Source organism: Takifugu flavidus, chromosome 1, assembly GCF_003711565.1.
Source record: "Takifugu flavidus isolate HTHZ2018 chromosome 1, ASM371156v2, whole genome shotgun sequence".
NCBI classification, from domain to species: Eukaryota; Metazoa; Chordata; class Actinopteri; order Tetraodontiformes; family Tetraodontidae; genus Takifugu; species Takifugu flavidus.
The window spans coordinates 1,997,672-2,013,421 of record NC_079520.1 but is presented as its reverse complement, the minus strand read 5'-3'; the positions used below and the strand labels follow the sequence as shown (position 1 = coordinate 2,013,421).

Below are 15,750 nucleotides of genomic sequence, written 5' to 3'. Positions count from 1 at the left end.
TTTTTAAACTGAAGCTTTGACGAAGACTAGAAATATATTTAATGTCGATTCAAACATCTTTAGGACAATAAACAATTCAAAGACAGGAAATAAACACGTGCACTTTTAAACCAAATCACAAAAGGAAAAATACCTAAAACATATATACATATAATCTAGGTTGAGAGGCAAAGAGCAAAAGGAGTAAAGGTTCATGACCAGGGACCTATTTTGTTCATTTGCCTCTGGTTAAAAAAAAGACTTAAAGTCAACAAATAAAACATTAACATTGGCCTTTACAACTGATAACCTCCACCAACGTGTGAGGAGCACCGCCGTCATTCGTGGGCTCCGACTGTCCCGGAGCCTCAGTTCCGGCCCAGTTTGGGTCCAAATCGTCGGAACATGATAAGATTTGAGTTCGGATCCCAGATAAATGAGGCTCCCGGTGTCTGTACTTGAAGTGCAGGAAAACATCACCAACTATTTATTAACAACTGGTCAGCAAGAAAACTCCATTTCACATTTTGTTCTGTCTTTTTAACAAACACAATTATGAAACACGTGGAATTCTCTGGAAACGAGCTTCTCAAACCGAACACGATTCACAAGAAAATCTGCTATAACCACCCTTATAACAGTAAAAAAAACAGGTCATCCAAAACATTTAAAGTGACCCAGACTGCCGTGCCTTTACAACGCTCCCCGTGCACGCGCTTGCACAAAAACACTCACACAGCACGTCCACAGTGGCTTCAGCCTCGGGGGCTTCTGCCCCCCAGGCAGCGTCGGCGGGGCCGCCGCCCCTCCGGCTCCCACAGCCAATCACGCGGCTATAAAGGCTACCTCTACGACACAGACTCCGCCTCCTTGGCCAGCCCGCGGATGGACAGGTCGTAGACCACCTCCTCGATCTTCTTCACGTCATATTTGAGGCCGTCGTAGCGCTTCCGCAAAGGGTCGTTCTTCAGGTTGAGCAGGCGGAATCCTGAGTCCAGCTCGTTGATGAAGTTGGATATGCGGATGGGCCGGGTGTAATCTCCCGCGGTCACGCTGTTGACGGCCAACCGGGACTGGAGGAAAAAGCACACCGGGCTCAAATGACAAAGGGTCTCAAATTCCCACTTTTCCTGTGAGCTCACACCCTTGTTTCAACCTCATTATCACTGAAGGAAAAGCACAACAGACTACAGGCTCACCAGTTCACTGGCCATGATCAGCACACCCGCCAGGTAGTCCTCCAGATCCAGGTGAAAACCTTTGTCTTGGACCACCTCAACTGCACCGAGGCAGGGATACAAACACAAACATGAATGAAATGATTGTGCTTTGGAGAACAGGATTTTTCTTCCACTGAATCAGCCAGATGACTGATCAGACTCAACACATGGCAGTTGCAGGACGCGACACACAAACTGGAACCTACTGCCCAGAATCTGGGCCACTTCGTCTCGAGTCACAAGATTTTCACTCTCCAGGTAGACGACGAAGGCGGATAAGAAAGCCAGACGCTGCAGGACAAAGCGCCAGTGTTCATGGAACCTCGAGTGGGAGAAATCAAGTTGATTACTTCAGCATCATTTCAGACCCAAACTAAATTCAGGACACATAAAATAAGTCACAGGATCCAACCTGTAATACTGCTCCGCGGGAAATCTTGTCTTCAGCTGTGCAATGTGCGTCTTGACAGTGCAAAACAGCTCCCGTGCTTTAGCGCATTTAGCTGGAACTAGAGGAGAAAAGGGAGTAGGCGTTTTAGGAGGTCGACGTGTTTGGCTCGGAGAGGATCACGTCACGTTGTCACACGCGCTCACTTTCTTTGAACCCAGATGGTTGGTGGACACTTTGGAGGACTGTTAGTATTTCTCTGGCGGTCTGCTCCAGCGTCTGGACCACCTTGCGGATGTCCTACAACAGAAGTCATCCATGATGATGAGGATGACAAAAAGCTAAATATTTCAGTATTATTGTGAGTGGGCTAATGTGAGGTTCCAGAGACACGTCAGGTGGCTAAAGGATGCTTACAAAATTGCAACAACTGGAACAACTTCTCCTAAACCTGTCTAACAAAATGTCATTCAGAGGAACATTAGAGATAATAACTGGAAGCATTTAAGCACAATTTGCTCAATAAATGTCAGAGAGAAACACAAACCTAAACGCTAAATGAGGAAAGCCGCTAAATGTGTTGTCAGAATTCGCTTCATTTTCCACAATGGTTGTTATATTTCTGGCTGCTGGGAATTAAAAATAATTGCATCTGCAAAACGTGGCTAAAGTTAGCTGCTAAGATTAGCCGACTATCTGTGAACGCTAGATACAGTGTTTTGTGGCGAGTTATTCATTCAAACCTCTCTGACGTCCTGGTCTGCGCTCAGAAAACCCTGGAGATTACTGAACATCTCCGTGACCGACATTTCTGATCAGAACCGAGCTTCCCGGACCCGTAAAATAAGCTTGTGCTGCTAATGAGTGAAGAACACCAGCGTGCGCAATCCCCCCACCCGCCTCTCTTCTGTCTGCGGCGCGCAGAGACGACGTCACTTCCAAGCGACAACAGTATCACTCGTGTTCATGTTGTTCTTTTTATTCAAACAAAATATGTAATACTCTAATACCTTCCTAACACGCACAAGCATTTTTACAGGAACGCAGTGGGATAGCCCTGCAAATATATATATTCCGATGTACTTTTTATAGGGTTAAAGTGAGTTTCTAAAATAAATATATTTATCTTTTTTGCATTCTGATGTAGTGCACCATCAAGCCACTTGATGGCAACAAACCAACAATCTTAATAATGTAGTCTTTAGAGACACCTCGGACAAAACCCCACGCACCTACTACAAAAGCACAAAAAGGTTTAATCCCGGGTGTTTATAATTTCCCAACATTTCTGATGGCGAAAATGTTTTTGTAGTTTCGTAATACGGCCTACATAAAGTAAACGATAACTCAGAATTATCCATAATCGCCTAGCGAACTGACATACGCATTAAGGATGAAATAAAGCGATGTTTCAGCGGAGGCCACAGAAGTTGTCGGATTTCCGGCGGCTCGTAAAGCCCCCATGTGGCGTCTCGCCGCGGTGAGTCGCCTGTTGCTGCAGCTCCGGTGTCGAACATTTCAGCGTGCGAAGAGTCGCAGAAGAGGCGATTGACCGGCCGGGAAGGCTCGTTTCGTTAGTTTCCTCTGAGTTTGTTAGGATGCAGCTCGCTGTTGTTCAGCCTCTGTGAGATGGAGAAGACCTCAACAGAAGATGAGTGCGTTGACTCAGGAGCGGAGACCGCAGGGTGAGCGAGGCACCGAACCACACAGAACTTCTAATATTTACGGATTTAGATTGGACCAGGGAGTGCTAATTAATCATTTACATTTCTAAGAACAATTTGGCATTTTTCTACCCTTTTATTTGAAATGTTTTGTTTTGACAAAAGCAAGAAAATAGGACGACATGAGAAATAAGTGTTTATTTTTGTCACTCTTACAACCCAAAGTTCCCTGAACGTTTCGCTTTAATTTTATAAACATTAATTTTACTAATAACTATACTTAATCTGATTATTTAAGAAACGAGATCACGACTTTCTGCCCAGATAAACTACTGGAAGGGACTTTAACACGATTAACAAAGTTCCTGTCATTGAAGTCTGGTTGTGGCCGTAAAAACTGATTCAAACGCCACCCTTTGATGCTTTGATGAGAGAAACGATGATGTAACGAGAATAATCCTGTTCCTGTCACAGCTCTGATCATCAGAATGCATTTAGGAATACAGCAAACATACACAATCTCAACTTTATCAGCTGGCTGTGGATTATTTGGCTGGAGGAGACATATGGAGGAGGTGTGGTCTCAGTTCCTCAGTGGAAAGTTGAGACCAACTTAGTTGGTAGCGAACGAGCAGCCAGAGAGAATTTTCTGTCACCACAGAGTGGAATGAATGTCTTTCCTCTGTTTCCAGACACTAAACAAAGATGAGCCTCAGTTTCTGCTGCGGTATGTTACGACTGGCTGTAGTGTTGTGGTAGAACAGAGCCCCCTGTGCCCCCCCCCCCACCCACAGTGGAATTAAAATAAAAGAATCAAGGTGGGCAAAGTGCAGACATTCGGCAGTCATTTAAGAGCAAAAGTCCAGCAGTTTTGATGTGTTTTTAAACAGAATTACAGGCTTTTTAATGCAGAAAGCCTTGGTTTTGAGTGGACCCAAACATTTGGCCAAACCACATAATTGCAGCTGAAAGCGCTGATTGTATTATCTGATGCAAATCCTTTTACAGCCACTGCTCCACGTCTGGAGTCCTTGAACATGACAGATGTTTTCACATGTCTAATCTGACCTTCCTGTTCCCTGAATCTCTCCTTGTCGGAAACTCTGGATTTACTTTCATGTAGGCTTTTCCTGATTGGATCCTCTGACAGCGATCTCCCACCCCCCCCCCCTCTCTTTTGTTTCTCTCGGATCAGTTTATTTTGAACAGTCCAATAATGGCTTCCTCTTCTTGTTAATGGCTCCAGTCAAAAAGAAGGAGCAACAACTGACAACTTCGGGTTCAGCTTTAGAGCATAAAAAAGGCAAAATGAAGGTGACAAATGCCGTATTTTTACAAATAAGTCTGCACTTTGTTTGCCTCTCCAGTGTTTTTCATTCTGTCGTGCTTGTACAAACATATTATGTGGCTCATAACCGGTCCAGCCTGGAGCTTTCAAGAGAAAAGCCTCTGAAACCGCTGCAGAAAATGCTGACGCGGCTGGAAAAGCAGCTGATAACTGGAGAACGTGGCCTCTGCCAGGGTCACATCCTCCGCCGCCACGCCTTCAACACTTCCCAAACTGATTCATCCTCCCCAGTTTCCTGCTGCGCTCCTCAGTCTGAAGCGTGCAGCCTGTAGTTGAATGTTTTTGGGACGTGATAAAGGTCATTCAGCAAAGTATCATCTTTGAGTTTCTATGGCAACTGCTTGCTGTAACCCTGGGAGTGAGAATGAGCTATTCTTCACTCACACGGGACACACTGAGACGCCCTGTCACCTCTGGAGTCACGCAACAGCCATTAGCAAGCAGCTACTAGCTGGGTTAGCATGGTCACGTTAGCTTTGGACTTACCACCCCAGTCAAGCTCAGCCTTGTCTCATCTTTTGGTTTGTTGTTTGAATGCACGGGAATAAAAGGAAAGATTCGGAACTCAACCAAATAAAGAAGCTGTGCAGGTAGTTATCTGGGGTAGTTATCTAGTTATCTGCTGGGAGCATGAGGCAGCCTTCTGTCAGCGCTCGCTTGTTTCCGTGGTCGCAGATTTCTGTTGTGCAGAGTCACCTGAACCTGGTCAGGTCAAAGTTGGGAACAATTACTTTTGCAGTTACTTTCCCTTGTAGTTTTCCCACTTGTACTCCCCCCCCCCCCCCCCCCCAACCAAATCAGCGATAACAGAACTCAGTCGTCTCCAGAGACCCCTGATGATTCACCCACGAGCCCATCGGGTCGAGTTCTGCTTATTGTCTTTAGAAATGGAAGATGATGGAAAAAAAAGCTGCAGCTCCAGGAGCAGCAGAGAAGATGCTAACAAGCTGTGCAGCAGGCAGGAAGCCAGAGACACACCCGAGGGATGCGGGCCTGCAGCTCCCTCGGACTCCGCTCCCTTATAAAGACGTCCAAGCTGCACTTTTATTCCCTTTTACCTTTTCCTGTCCGCTCCCATCATCACTCTGCTTCCTTCCGCTCGTTTATAATTTTCTCTCCATATTTATCTTTTCCTTGGCTCCCTTCTCCAACATATTCCCCTCTGCAGTACCTCATCATCCCCCTCTGCTCACGTCTTCCCACACTCCCCCCAGTCTTTTGTCTGTGCAGCTAATGCCTGTTACTTAGATTAATAGCGTCCTGCTGCAGGAAGCATACTCGCTCCTCTCTTTCCTGCTGTCTGCAGTTCAGGAGGCCTGATTAGTTTAGAGTCACAGAGAGGCTGCGGGACTAATAAAGTCCGTAATGTTCGAGCTTTCATCCAAGGGCCGGAGAATTGTAGCACGTGTAGGATGGCAGCTAGCATCGCTACGTTAATGGCCTTTTTTCTATTGGTGATGAGAAGAAATCTAAGACATGGGAGGATTAAACGGGACACATCTGGAAAGAATCCTCTAAAAACATCGACACAAAATCCTCCTCCTTCTCCTGAGGCCGAGCTGATCCGCACGGCCGTCTAACCCAAACACTCGAACGCCACACGAGAAGAGAGCGGCTCAGGTGTGAAGGAGAAGATGGCTTAAAAACACACAGCGAGGGGGGGAGCAGACGATTGGACACGGGTGAGAGTGGATGAGGTCATTTGTTAAGGTGGGGGAGGAAGAAAAGACTGGGGGGGGACCAGAACACACGCAAGCATCGCTAAAATTGATGCTAACATGCGTTTCTGTCTCACTCTGCAGAGAATTTTAAAGCGGCTAATTAATGCAAACCAGACGCTGGAATCAGTAGTTTTAGTTTTAATTAAAAAGATGTGTCTAATCTGTGTGAGCTTTCTCCTTCCCCTCATCCAGCAGCTCTCTCTAAAAGGCTTTGAACTGGTAAAGAGCCAAATCAAAACTGATGAGTCGGCATAATCAGAATGTTTCTCTCTGTTGGAGCCGACCCCTTAACAGAATCAGGTTAATTATACTTCGACGACAGTGGTGCAAATCTGCCTACAAACCCTAAATTACAGATTTTTCCCATAGTAAACAGATGGAGTTTCATTTGCTAAATGTAAATCAGAGTTTGTAACAACACGCGGCCTCTTGTTTTCCCTGGTGATGACGGGCTTCAAACGCAGCCCCACCGCACATTAAACTGAGATCGATGCTTATCTTGTCATCTAGGCTTTGGAGGGAACACAAATAAACGTCGGCTCCTCTGTAATGATGCACCACAGGGGCCTGTTGTGCATTCAGGGAAATACTGTGTGTGTTTGCTGGAACTTCTCTTTATTTATGCTCACAAGAAGCTTGACGGAACAGCCCCTTATTTCCTTAGCTGAGGAACGCGTGAGCAGATTTTGAACACATCATCAGCATGAGTGTGTTACACACACTGGACTGCAGAGGTGGTGGAGAGTACGCCGGTGTTTCCCCCTCCAGATCAAAACCACAGTCAAACGTGCACATTTGGTGACCTCCTCAGCGGGGCCGCATCCAGACATCAGATCTGTGTGTGAAGGAGCGCCGCGTCCTCCTGTAAACGCCCTGCCTTGACCCCTGTGCCCTCTCTCTCTCTCTCTCTCTCTCTCTCTCTCTCTCTCTCTCGCAGGTCTGATTACAGCCCCTTGTCCTCAACGAGCAGTAAGTAAACCAACGCCACACAAACCTTTTTTGACTTTCACACATTCAAACGCACGTTTCTTGTCATTATTCGACACCAGCTCTTCTTCTATTGTTATAATTAATGTTTGAGGTCGCCCGGCGGGTTTTTGGATGCAGTCTAAACGCGACTGAAGATCTGAGATCGCAGAGGTCGTGACCTCTCACCATTCGGGCTGCCGGGTCGTTGGGCCTTTCACAGTGGGGGGGGGGGTTATATCTGGAATGAGATCATTGCTCTGGTCTCCTATACAGAGACGGGCACGGACCCACTCGGAGGGACCCGGCGGTTTGTGGATCGGTATTTCCCCTCTCTGGGACTGGAACCGGCTCTTGGCACGTGTCAGAAAACCAGCGACCACAGTTAGAAGCTAACTTGAGAATTCCTGTGAAACGTGTGATTGATGCGATGGGATTTCAGTTCCAGCTCTATATTTTAGTTCCAGGACGTCGCCTCGTAGATGGCGTTGGTTCGAGGGGTCGACGCCACCAGGTTGTTCTCGCTTCACGTTTACTTCCTGTTGTCCCGAGTCTCCACAAAGCTGCAGCATGAATAATGATCCTGAAACCTGGCGATCCTGGATGGAACGCTGGGACTGACGGAGACAGATGGATGTGGCAGGACGTGGTGTGTGGTTGTTCTGCTGCCTCCTGGGTCTCCAGCATCTCCGCCGTTGTTCTGGACGAGAGGGGACGCCTGTTTGTACAGGTGGTCCTACCCTTCATCTCTGACCTCGGCTCAGACCGGCCATAAGAGTCAGATTGATTGATACAAACCACCAACATTCCAAGGTTGGACTCCAGAGGCTGTTGGGTAAAAGTAGCTGGAGGGAGCCCAAAGCCTCAGTTATGGAGCTTAAACGACATCAGTGTGCTGGCGTGTAGATGTAAAGCAGGCGGGGACGCCAGCAGCCTCTCAGGAGTCCAAGCAGGGATCAAAGCTCCATCCTTCTGTGGGAGCAGAGGGGGAAGTTCATGCAGGATCAGGTCGGTTCTTTTCCTTCATTAAACAGCTGCCTGCAGCTCCAACCTCCCTTCGTGGTTGTGGACCATCAGCCTGCCGTTGTGCCGGCTGCAGCTGCCGCGTGCAGCATCGCGGAGGGTTGAAGCCTCAGCCTGAGTGACCTTTGACCCCGACCCCCAGACGGGGGGGGGGTCCTCAGCTCCGGGGTCGCTCTTGACCAACAGGAACGTGCAAAAACACAAACTTCCTGATGGAGATGAGCTGACGGAGGAGAAAGGATAAATAAATGAGCAGATTAGACACTTCAGTGAGTCTTTTATGTCCGAGAAATCGGCACGAGATTAATAGCAACACGACAAAAGCTGGCAGTCGGCGGCCTTTTGGGCCGGAGGGGGAGGGGTCGCTCCAGATGTTTGCTCACATTTGTCCTCACAAACTCATCACCAGCACCCAAACCACCACAAACCAACATAAAGCTGTCAGCTTTTCTCATTTTCCTCTCTTCTTCATGTAAAATTTTCTCTTTTTGATATACTCGGAGCCAGAAACTTCTGGGTTCTATTCCAGCTGTGTGGAGGTTGCATGTTGGTGGTCGTGCACGTTGACTGGAGCCTCTTTGCTGCTGGGATAGACCCAGCAGAGTAGCTGGGAGTAGCTGAAAGAGAGTGGGAGTGGGGATGAAAGCAGCTCCTGCAGCCTGGGAGTGGAGGGCTTCCCCACCTTCTGCCTCCAGCAGGTGAACCTGGCAGCTGACAGCCTCTCACAAACCGCCTCCATCACCACTTCCTTCTTTCTTTCTTCCTCTGTTGCTAAAAATGGAAGCTGAATAAAGATAATTGAATCTTTGTCGGGGAGCTTGTTAATCATGCGTTCCAGACTCGTCCTGCTGTCTGAGCACAACGGCCAGACAGAACCGGCTCTTGTTATTTCAGCTCAGACTGGCAGCAGATTAGGAGAAGCAGGACCATGTGTGCGTGCACGTTGCTCAGATCTGCTGGCCAGCACTGGAACAGGAGCCTCACTGTTGTGTGTCAGACGCTGAAAAGTTCAGCGCTGAAAGAGCAGCAGCCTGTAAAGGTTCGTTTTACTCCCCTGAAGGAAAGTCTGGCGTTGCAGCTGCAGGCAGAAAGAAGCTGCTTCCATTTCAGTTTTTAGTTTAAAGTCCTGGAATTTGCTTGCACACTAATCTGCTTTTCTGTGGTGTGATAAATGTCTGACGTAAACCACCCGTGCACTCGTAAACACAGGAGGGGCTGGCCCGGCTATTGTTCTGCTGGAATATGAGTCATTTGTATTAGTTCATGCTTCAAAAAACACAACACTAAGTCTTTTTTTAAAGTTAGGATGATTTAGTCCAGTAATAGCTTTATTTGCTCCCTGCTGAATGAAAAAATTAAGTGCTGTTACAGTTTGGGTGCAGTACCGCAAAAGGTCGCTGGGGGCACCAAACTTTTGCCGCAATCTCCTTTTAAAATGTATTTTTGGTCGTAATTGGCTTTTATACGACAAGCGTCAATTTGTTCCCTTTTGAAAATCAGGGCGTGCACTGTGGTCGCGGCCCAATTTCACTTCCCCGGTGGCGTTTTCACGCCTTCGTCGCTGAATTCTGTGGCCAGGAGACGCCACCGCTCCTTCATTCCAGACTTCAGAGGTTTCACTTGCACAGGAGGGAGTGGTTACGCATCACCCATTGTTGTTTTATCTCTCTCTCTCTCACTCACACACACACACACACACACACACAGCTACGTACGTGCAATGGCTCCACCTCCTTCAACCCCTCTTAATTACATACTTTACTTCCAACTAATTTTAACTTAACTGACGGCCCTGTTGTGGTGACGCTCCGGTCCTGGAGGAAATGATGCATGCTGGGACACCTGATTCACCTCTCACCTGCTGGTCGTCTGTGCACGTTCCCGCTCTCGTGCGTGCATCGACCCAGGCTGTGTGTGTGTGTGGTGTGTGTGTGTGTGTGTGTGTGCATCCAGTCAGCCATCTTAGGGCTTTAATTGAAGCGGTTCTGTCTGTCAGCCTTGTTGTGGCCCCTCGTGATGATGAGTTATTGAGTCAGCGACTCTTCATGTCTGCTGGGGCGACGTGGAAGCACAGCAGGAAAAGTGACACACACACCACACACACACCCAGGACGTTCCAGCTGTAGGAATATAAGTGTCAAGTTTAGGATGCCTCATCCAAGAATTTACACTTTCCTTTATGTCCACCAGAAAATCCGGCATTCCAAATCACCCCCCCCCCCAATCCTCACACATTTGTTTTGACCGAGAGCCAAACTAGCTAAAGATGGCTGAACCTCTCATGCACACACACACATAAACACACACAGAGGCCTTATAGTTGCGTTTTCCCTCCTAATCACTCTCATATGTGCAGGGGCCACTGGAAGGAGGCGTGTTGTTTTATCTCACGTCATCGTGTGTGGTGGGGGGGTGGGTGGGGGGTGGGGGGGAGCATATGTTGCCAGTTAGCACTTATATGCAAAGAAAACTTGGCTGGTATTAGAAATGACAGACCCGTCTATTAATGTGTAAATTGATTTGCCTGTGTGTGTGTTGGATGGTTGTGCTGACACATGAGTGTGTGTGTGTGTGTATGTGTGTGTGTGTGTGTGTGTGTGTGTGTGTGTGTGGTGGAGTCAGAGCTGTAGGGCCTAAATCAGGAGTGGATTAGGAGATTGGAGACACTCTCCTCCAGATCTCAACACCAACCCGTCTCCCCCCTCACAGGATTGGCCTGATTTAATCTCTAATTTAGGCCTCTTTGTGCCAGCTTCTAATTAACTCCTATTGCTAATGCAGGAGGGGGGGGACCATGAGTCTGGTTCTGATCATGGCGTTTATGCACTCTAGTGGTTCCTTTGGTGTTATTTAGAACTTTACTTGCTCAGTCATAACTGACAGCTACAGCAAAGGTCGTGGATTTTTGTAGGTTCAGTTAAATATTATGTTGATAAATGTTCTACATAATTAATATTATAAACTTGAGTCCTGTCCTCACTTTGCTACCCGTTAGCATCTTTTTGAAGACACTTTTGACACTCTTTCAACAAGCGGCTCCATCCGTGTCTTCGTCTTTCCTGGTTGCTATGGCAACCCAGGTTCAGACTCGTTTCAGCCAGGTTGGTTCTCCAGTATTATTATTATTCTCATTACTTTTATTATGGGCCACCCATCGAGGGCTGGGGTCCGCTTCAACTGGAAGGGTGATCAGGACCCCCCCCCACTGGTCTCAGGTCAGTTTTCTGTGATCTTTTGAATATGAACAGATCAGAAAACCCCCAAAGTTTCCTGCACTTCAGATGTTTGCTGTCATGGTAGCAGCAGCAGGGCAGCGAGACGGACACTGATTCTAATGGGATCGAGCTGCCCTTAATGAGAGTGGTGTCCCGTGTGTGTGTGTGTGTTGTGTGTGTGTGTGGTGTGTGTGTGTGTGGTGTGTGTGTGTGTGTGTGTGTTTGCTTTAAACCTGATCGCTCCTGATCCTGCTGTATTTACAGCTTCCAGACAAACACCAGGACAGCGTTCCTGCCATTGTATGTGAATCCCAGATAAATTCTCCAAAAACTTTTGGGGTTTTCTGAACAGATTTTGGGACTTTTGTGTCACATTCTGGGTCCCGCTCTGACACATTTAAAGCCTGAGCGGCTCAGTTACCTGACGGTTACCTTGGCAAAGCCGAGCAGAGACTCTCCAGTCTCAGAATCTCCTAAATGGGACGAGTCCCCTGAGACGTCAAAAGAAGCCACACCTGAGTGCATCACATCGTGCTCGGGAACATTCCTCTGGACTCCACTAATCACCTCCTAATGGCACTAATGAGCCTCCACAGAGGAGCCTTCTCCACATGGGTCTGCGGGGGGGTGGGGGGGTAGAAGGGTAAACAGAGATGGAGGCACGTGGAGTTTGAGTCAGAAAAAGTCCCAGGATTCAGTTTCCTGCTTCAAATCCTCATGATTTCACTTCATCACCAACTTAATATAAAACATCACCATTAACTTCCCCCCCCCCCCCCTCTTTATTTGCTGCTGTTGCACGTGGAGGTGATTTATCGATGGGCGAGCTCCAGGATCCCTTCCTCGTCAGCGTCCACCTCATCGCCGACCCCGGCGAAGGCGAGATCCTGCAGCGCGCCGCCGATTCCATCCTAGCGTGCGTTCACCCCGAGCTGCAGCTGTTCCGGATCTCCGAGCGGGCCTCGCTCTCCCAGCGACCCCGAGCCGGGCAGCACCGCAACGGCGACCTGGGCCCGGCCCGTCAGCCGGCTCTGGCGGTCATCCTGTTCCTCCAGGAGGCGTGCGGCGGCGAGGAGGAGGTGCTTGATGCTGCACCGCACTCTGCAGAGGCCCCCGTGGCGCTACCACCACACGGAGCAGGTCAGCAACGGCCGGCGGATGCTCCCCCTGACCCCCTGCAGCCAGGACTTCTTCACGCTGTCGCCCGGCACGCCGCTGTGGGCGGTCCGACAGGTCCACTACGGGAAAGAAATCGTGCGATTCACCGTCTACTGTCAGCACGAGAACTACGGCGACATGGTGCGACTGTACAAGCTGCTGCTGCAGCGCAGGGTCGCGCAGAAGAAGGAGGACTTCTGCTTCTTCGTGGTTTATTCCAACCCGGACATGGAGATCCAGCTGTCCTTTAAGAGGCTTCCGCGGGGTCAGAAGCCGGTGGTTCTGGAGTCCGCAGTGATGGAGGTGAGGGTGCGAGATGTGGGGGCGTTGGTGCCCCTCCTGCCCCACCCCTGCGGCCCCATCAGCGAGGTCCGCTGGCAGACGGAGGACTACGACGGGAACAAGGTCCTGCTGCAGGTGAGAGGTTCCTGCAGATTTGTGAGCCTTTCTCATACACACACACACACACACACACCACCACACACACACACACACACACACACACACACACCACACACACACACATACACACACAGGGGTAATTTAGGGTCTCCAATCAGCCCGATAGACGTGCTTTTGTACCCAAAGGCATTTTTAGCCCCTTCCGGTCCATTTATCTTCAGGAAAACACACACAGTCTGTGGGCAGGGGGTTCCCTGGACCGGTATCGGTTTCAAAGGGCTCGTGTGTCCAGGCTGTGGCAGATAAGACATTTGGAAAGTTCAAGCTGATTAAGCAGCAGCCCATTACCCAGATTGGAAGAGTAGCGGCTGGCCCGCTCCGCTAATCTATCATGACAATGGAGCACATGTATGTGGTTTAACTCCCCCCTGGGGTCTTCAGCCCCGCCCCCTGGGGTCCTGGATTATTGGTCGTTTGTGCTCGTTTTGGTCCTCCAAGGTCGGCTCCCTGGTTGACCTTGCTTATCCCGAGAAAACAAAAGCTTGTAAGAGGGAGGGTCTGATCATCAGCTTGTCAACAACCTCATTACCCAGAACCCCCTGCTGCGGCCGCTCGCTGCCAGCATAGCGTGTTCTCCTCACGTCACGTTAGCAGCTGCACGCACGCGTTCACCCCGACACACACAAACCACAATAAATAACACGTTTGTGCATCCGAGCTGCGTTCACAACACACACCAACAAAAGTCTGTGCTTGCTGCTAGATTATATGTTTACAGCGTTGTTTACACAGTGTAAATATTTGGTTTCACCAGCAGAACAACAACAACAGAACAACAGCTCTGAGCTCCTGCAGGAGAAACCTGGGAACTCGGCGTCTCTTCTTCTGTTGTTTGGTTTCAGACGATGTTTCAGAGCTGACACGTGGAAAGTCGATCAGCACGGGCAGAGGTGGTGGTGGTGGTGGTGGGGTTGGGGGGGTTGGGGGGGGGGGGTTGGGGGGGGTCTGATTTACACAGGCGGCTGCAGGGTTCCCCAGACCTGCTCCCTCCAGTGTGTAGAGGTGGTGCAGGAAGAGCTTCTCTGACCTTCGGTCTGTAAACGGAGGTGTGATCCTCGGGGGCCTCGGCGCTCTGATGGCTCCTCCAGCTGTGATGCTCTAAAAGGGGGGGGGGGGACCGACGCAAGACTTTAGTTTCCACTGGATTCATGGAAGAACCTGCAGCCGGTCCGACTGGATTCACGTCCTTTGTAGCTCGTTGGTGAACTGAGAATAAGTGTTTCTTTTTACATGTCGACCTTTTTGTCTTCCTGCTCAGGTTCAAGCTCCACGCTTCAAACGCCACAAAGACCCCCCCCGCACGCCGTCCGCGATCACAGGGCCGAGCTCAGCTCCGCCCACCATCGCCCGAAATGCTACCTCCCACAGGAACCGGCGCCACCACCTCCATCAGAACCCCCGCAGCGCCCGTACCTCTGTGTGTGAAGATGCTGAGGAGGGGGAGCGGTGGGCGGAGCCGCGGAGGACCCAGGGGAGGAGCCACCGGTCCGGCTCCATGTTCTCTCTACCCAACCTGGGCTCGGCCAGCTTCCGTTCCACCTGCTCCTCGCCTGGACCCACCTCCAGCCCCCATCACAGGAGCCACCCCCTCCAACGGAGCAACTCTCTCGTTCCTCCATTTCGGCTCAACGTGGATGCGTTGATCGGGGCGGAGGAGACCGACGTGGACACGGGAGACAGAGTGAATCCAGGCAGCGGTGTGGACCTCTCCGTCGTGTCCGCGTACCTAAAGTCCAGCCTGCTGCAGACGTCGCGGCCATTATCGGCCCCGCCGGAGGACATGGAAGCCTCTCAGTCCCCTGTTGTCCCAGCAGAGAACTCCTTCAAGGCGGCCACGCTGGGCCGGACTCTGAACGTCTTCTCAGCCGCTGGTGGCTGCATGTTGTCGGGGACACGTGCCTCGTGTGCAGACGTGAGTGTTGCTCCATCCCTGAGCGACGTTTCCCTCAACCATTCTGACAGTTGCAGCCTTATGAGTGCAACCATTGAAGAGGTGGACAAGTTTGAAGAACAAGAAGAAGACCTGGAATTCTACATTTGAGCTCCACGCTCTCCCTGGTGGTTGAAACCAGACACAAACTCAAACTGGTTGTAACTGCACTGGATTATTCTTCAGTCCAGCGGATTTTAAATGTCAAGTTGCGAAACTGAAAACACACTTTTAAAGGGGCAAATCATGTAGCTGTAGAAAATAATATTCCAATGTCCCTTGTTTGTTTCAAACACCACAATTTTAAGGTAACTGCAAACCTTGTTTTTCATTCATTTTATTTATTCTGTGTATATCCAAGCATCTCTTGTGGGTTAACATTGTTCTAAATAAACTGTATTTATATTTTGAACTTCTCTGACCAAAAGTTGATTGCATAAAACCTCATTCCACCAAGACGACGCTTCAATCGAAGAAAGCGGTCCAGTGGCGCCCCCTGGTGGCAAGATGTCGACACTGTACGTACCTCCAATGCATCTTTCTCCAAATAATTCCAATTTCTGACACGTATTTGTGGTATTTTCCAATGGGGTGTAGTGGAAAATACTACAAATAATAATATAATCCACCATATATTTAGTTAATATTATTAAAGGCCGGTTACTTTTACAGATTA

The 15,750-nt window shown here is 49.3% G+C and overlaps 2 protein-coding genes across 2 annotated transcripts; one reads left to right on the top strand and one right to left on the bottom strand.

The window, feature by feature from the left end:
* Nucleotides 1-15: 15 nt before the first annotated feature.
* Nucleotides 16-2,503, bottom strand: tsn (translin). Its single transcript, XM_057011924.1, has 6 exons — nucleotides 2,331-2,503; nucleotides 1,794-1,887; nucleotides 1,612-1,708; nucleotides 1,406-1,521; nucleotides 1,179-1,258; nucleotides 16-1,052 (listed from the first exon to the last, which is right to left on the bottom strand). The coding sequence occupies exons 1-6, from the start codon at nucleotides 2,394-2,396 to the stop codon at nucleotides 828-830; spliced, it is 678 nt and encodes a 225-aa protein (XP_056867904.1). The 5' UTR covers nucleotides 2,397-2,503; the 3' UTR covers nucleotides 16-827.
* Nucleotides 2,504-2,890: 387 nt separating this feature from the next.
* LOC130513199 (protein FAM124A) lies at nucleotides 2,891-15,486 on the top strand. Its single transcript, XM_057011876.1, is given in 5 exon segments — nucleotides 2,891-3,272; nucleotides 7,258-7,289; nucleotides 12,332-12,606; nucleotides 12,608-13,099; nucleotides 14,403-15,486. Coding segments are annotated over 5 exon segments (1,638 nt in total). The 5' UTR covers nucleotides 2,891-3,216; the 3' UTR covers nucleotides 15,186-15,486.
* The last annotated feature ends 264 nt before the right edge of the window (nucleotides 15,487-15,750 follow it).

Bases quoted from the DNA above. Each gene is read 5' to 3' on its own strand.
- tsn (XM_057011924.1), bottom strand. From the start codon at position 2,396: ATGTCGGTCACGGAGATGTTCAGTAATCTCCAGGGTTTTCTGAGCGCA. The intron at 1,888-2,330 runs GTTTGAATGAAT...CTTCTGTTGTAG, and splicing joins CAGACCAGGACGTCAGAGAG to GACATCCGCAAGGTGGTCCA. The intron at 1,709-1,793 runs GTGAGCGCGTGT...TTTCTCCTCTAG, and splicing joins ACCATCTGGGTTCAAAGAAA to TTCCAGCTAAATGCGCTAAA.